The 4,825-nt window shown below is 40.7% G+C and overlaps 1 protein-coding gene across 1 annotated transcript in view; it reads left to right on the top strand.

The window, feature by feature from the left end:
• The first annotated feature begins 246 nt into the window (after positions 1-246).
• The window catches only part of gabra2b (gamma-aminobutyric acid type A receptor subunit alpha2b), a 34,710-nt gene continuing 30,131 nt past the window's right edge, over positions 247-4,825 (top strand). The window contains exons 1-3 of the mRNA XM_019870101.1: positions 247-600; positions 948-1,049; positions 2,846-2,961. Of these exons, the coding sequence (XP_019725660.1) occupies positions 982-1,049; positions 2,846-2,961 (184 nt within the window). The 5' untranslated portion in view covers positions 247-600; positions 948-981. The remainder of the gene's footprint in view (positions 601-947; positions 1,050-2,845; positions 2,962-4,825) is intronic.

Raw genomic sequence — 4,825 nt, 5'->3', positions numbered from 1 at the left:
GCTTTCATCACAGCAAAGTTCCGAATGCGACCAAATTTGCACAATCGATACGTTACCAATTTACCATATTGAGTGGCAGCTACAGCGGAAGTGACATCAATTAAGGTGCACACATTCCTTGGAATGCGCTTCGTAGCTCGGGAATTGCAGAACTACCTCTAGGACCCAGTGTGTGTCCTCGTCAGCCTTTGTAGCGTGTGTGTGTGTGTGTGTGTGTGTGTGTGTGTGTGTGTGTGTGTGGAGGGGGGGGGGAACTCAATGTGCTTCTTGCTAATCACGAATCACATCGAGAGCACAAGATCATATTGCTCAAAACCTTTTGAAAGCAGCAGCCTCACACTGTTTGTTTTGATTTTTTTAATTATTCTTTTTATTTTATTCGCTCCCTTATTTAACCAACGCATGTCTTTCATTTAATTGCCTCATTCGAGCCACTATGGAAGCCGGTGCATTCCAGCTGACTGGGACTAAGATTTGTTTGTTCTCATGACACACTTCCATCAATTCATCACATCGAGAGAAAGCTGGGATTGGCTTTAACTTTTTCCTTTTTTTTATCGTCGACGATCGCGGCTGCCGTGGGTACTTTGTGCACTTGAGGTGAGTGCGCTTTGGCACAAAAGAAGCACACAGCCATTATCACCGCAAAACGCGTGGGAGAAGGCTCGCTCCCTTTCTTTCTTCTACGTCTCTTTCACACTCACTCTATTTGGAAATTAATATTCACGATTGTGGCCGAATTGATGGCACGGCGTAAAATACGCGGACTGACACGATCCAGTATTTTGTGGCAATCGCAGTTCGTGGGTGCGTGGGACGTGTCACTGAATACTAATCGCCAATCACATCTCTTCTGAGTCCACCCCTTATTTTTTTTCCACTCGCGGGTCTCAATATTCCTGGATGTAATGACCTGTTATGTTTAAATCCAGCGGTTGTCGTTGCAGTGGGCGTCCTGCTCGTGTCGGTGTTGAAGGAGCAATGTGGAGCGGCAAGAGCGCGCCTCTGCTCATCTCCTGCCTGGCGCTCATGGCTTTGTGGAAAACCAGGTGATTTTTTTTTTCTTTAAGTTTATGACTCTGTGAAAGGGAGACGCCTAGAGGAGATGCGTGTTGGCTGTTTATGACCGAGGGACCTTCCGCCTCTTTGTAATCCGCGGACGCACATATTGTGCACAAAAGAGAGACCGTTTACGTCTTCTGCGCCCTTAGTCTGGCCATAACCTGGAGGCATGGTGCTGACAAACCAGATGGGTTGTGTTATTGACTTGCTGGAAATGAACAATTCATCATAGCCAGGGTGTTTTGAGCATTCTCGCTGCAAATGTTAGGTTTCTTGCGTGAATGCTGGAAGCCTTCCAGTTTTTTAATTCCACATTTTCAACCTCAAAGTTTGCCATTCATTCCCACAGACACATTCAATTTAACATATACACATCATTGCTCAAGGATTTTCAGCAATCTGAAAATTCCCGCATACTACACCTTTTTCATCAACATATTACACGCTTTTCACCAATGTCATTTACATCATTCCAGATCTTTTAATATGTTTCCATGTCAGTTATCATGCCATATTTTTCACCACTCAATATCATTCCACACTTTTCATCAAAATATCCATCCATCCATTTTCCGAACCGCTTCATCCTCACAAGGGTTGCGGTGGGCGCTGGAGGCTATTCCAGCCGTCTTCAGGCAGTAGGCGGGGAACACCCTGAACCGGTTGCCAGCCAATCGCAGGGCACACAGAGACGAACAACCATCCATGCTCACATCCACAACTGGGGACAATTTTAGAGTGTTTAATCAAGATATTTCACTTTTATTTATTTTTTTAAACAGTATTGTAGATCATTCGATCTCATCACTCGATATTATTCCATATCCACATTTCACATCATTCCATATCATTTAACCTTTTCGGGGACAGTGCTTACTGGAGTGGACAGCTTATCATGTTCTCAGGTTACAGGGTGCATGAAAGGGTGAATATATGTAAAAATGTATTTTACATGCATTAATCTACATTTTGGCCATGTTTTTTAAGTCAGAGGCTGGGTATAACCTGGACTGGTCAGCAATAATTACAGAGCACAACTAGGCAATTATTCACACTCACATTCACACACACGGAAAAACAGCTGAGCTGCTATTCAATATCCTTGATATCCAGCTTTAGGTCCGTGTATTAGTATTATGTTCTATGTCATCCCCTGTGAGACAATTCAGAGCAAACGTAGAAAGACTGTGTGTTATTATATAAAGAGAGAGCTCCTCTCTCTCTCTCTCTCTCTCTCTCTCTCTCTCTCTCTCTCTCTCTCTCTATATATATATATATATATATATATATATATATATATATATATATATATACACACACACACATATGTATATTACTATTAGTGCATTGAATTGTATTAGTTTGGACAAAAATGGACATGGACTTTCAGTCATATATCAACTGCATTGTTACTGGTATAGTTGATACTAGCTTTAACAATTTCTGTAAATAATTTGAGATAGTAGTCCAAAAAATTGGAAGAAATTACCCAGAATAAATTATACATTTCCTTTACCCTCCTTCATAATAGAAATACGACTGAGCTGAGGTTGTTTTTCCTGAGTATTTTCAATGTAATACCTTTTGTGACTTCATTTACAACGCATATTATGTTGCATTTTAGCCCTATGATCAGATAGCTTATAGATGTGCCTTAAAAGGAGAATGGAAGAATGACATTTTGTTTCATGAATCGGGTCTTTGATTGCACTCCTCAAATACAATCATATTTTGTGAAGGGTCCTCTAGCTTGTCATGTTGTTATCATGTGTGTGTTGAGCAGATCGGTAAACGCAGACGACACGTCTGATGCCTTCAAAACCAACATCACCCTGTTCACGCGCATCCTAGACAGCCTGCTCGATGGCTATGATAATCGTCTCCGCCCTGGTCTCGGAGGTAAGAAAGCATTAGATTTGATTTGAACTTGTTATCGTTGTTATTAAGGTTCTCATTTTCTTGTACTAAATATTCTTAGCACCGGTTTGTTACAAAACCATGGATGTACATTTTGAACAGCGGATGGTTCATATGAACACACTGGGCTTAACATCAGCATTCGTGGCACAGATAACCTTTGGCATGAAATCCCCTCTCCCAGAAAAACACAAAACATGAAGATTATAGAACACATTGTTTCCTAGAAAGAAAGACCAACATTTGACTATCAACCATGTCAAAGATATGAGATTTTTGGGAGGAATTATATAATGATTATTTTCTCAATACACGTCTGATTAAATTTGGCATTTTTAGAGGTGCAGTTTGAGTAAAATGGTGCATTTAAAATTAAATGATTCTTTTCGGCATCTTTTCAAAGAGACAAATCCTAATATGAGTGAAACATTTATGACATAAAATATTTCCCCTGTGATGAAGACTGGTAATGTAATTTTGCAGAGGAAGCAAAAGGCAGTAAATTTGGATAATTGAGGAGAAAGAGCCCTTCCTTGGTGTTCCTCCCTATCCTCGCCTCTCCCATCATCTTCTAGGGGGTGGCATCTCATTTCCAGTCAGCCCCTCACCTCAAAGCCGAGCTCCTCCCTCAGGATTTGGTGCCATTTGAAATTCAAATTCCTGGGGCCATCAGCCCAGAAGTAGCCATATGGGGAGCAGATCTTTGGCCTGGCAGCATTGTACGCTGCTGCTTCTCAGTCATGTGTATTTTTTCCAAAGGAAAAAAATGAAAATATGTACAGTGGTGCCCCGAGATACGAGTTTTAAATATCCGTTACTTGGTGTCTTAACGTCAACATATACATCGAGGACATTTGTTGCCTGTGTGTGATGCTGTATTGTATTGTTTGTCAGCATTAAACTATGGGGAGTGAAGGCAAAGTGTAGCTATTTTAAATACTCAATGTGTAATTGTCTTTGTTTTATGTTTAGTTTGACAGTAAAGTTCAACTGGGAGTGTCGATAAACGGCTTAAATTTGTATTTATTTTTTTAAGGATTGATCACCATGGGCCAAACTGTCGCTTGCTGTGAATTGAGTCGAGGTCACTGCCACCATACAACACTCATAGCTTAGATTTTTGCTCCCAAGTTAAAGCAATAAAAACAATAAAATAAAAAAAAACTAGTTGAATGACAGCACGCATCCCGCAAAACAGCCTCTCGCATCGGCACCAGAAGCAATATAATGCACATTTATGTATGTCATCGATCTGTGTTGTGTGACGTTTGGCTTTTATTTTCCTGGTTGTTTTGATTATTTCAATGACATGAAGGAGTATTTTGGCTGCAAAAAAAAAAAAGGAAAATTACAGAACCATTTTTTAAATGGGGAAAAAAAGTTTAAAATCTCCAGTTTCCAACAATCGGTTTTGAGGTTTCCATGCATGCGAAGAATTGGTATACGAGGCGGTGTGAGACTGCCTTGTCATGCAGCTTAAGAAAGCACGTGAAGTTATTTTCAATTTTCAATGTCTTATATTTGGGGCCGACATACTTGTGTGTTCGATTATGTTGTGATAATGTGATTGAGTACGGTGCAGCGTAAAGGGGCGTCATGTGGCACGTGAAGGCACGCTCAATAACTGCTGTGGACCTCCTTATTGTTTTTCCACTGGATTATTTCCTTTTATGACCTTTAAGTGTTTCTGATACAAATATTTACTGTAATTATGACTTCACTACTGTGTCAGTGTAGGTAAGCAACCCATTTTTCGGTGATTGAATGTCATTATTTTTGTCCTGTGTTGGACTGAGTTGATGTCGTGGGTTGGGGGGGCGGGGGGGGGGCACAAATATGGCCAAAC

The sequence above is a fragment of the Hippocampus comes genome, unplaced genomic scaffold (genome assembly GCF_001891065.2).
Source record: "Hippocampus comes isolate QL1 unplaced genomic scaffold, H_comes_QL1_v1.1 scaffold9, whole genome shotgun sequence".
NCBI lineage: Eukaryota > Metazoa > Chordata > Actinopteri > Syngnathiformes > Syngnathidae > Hippocampus > Hippocampus comes.
This window is presented reverse-complemented; position numbering and strand designations above follow the sequence as displayed.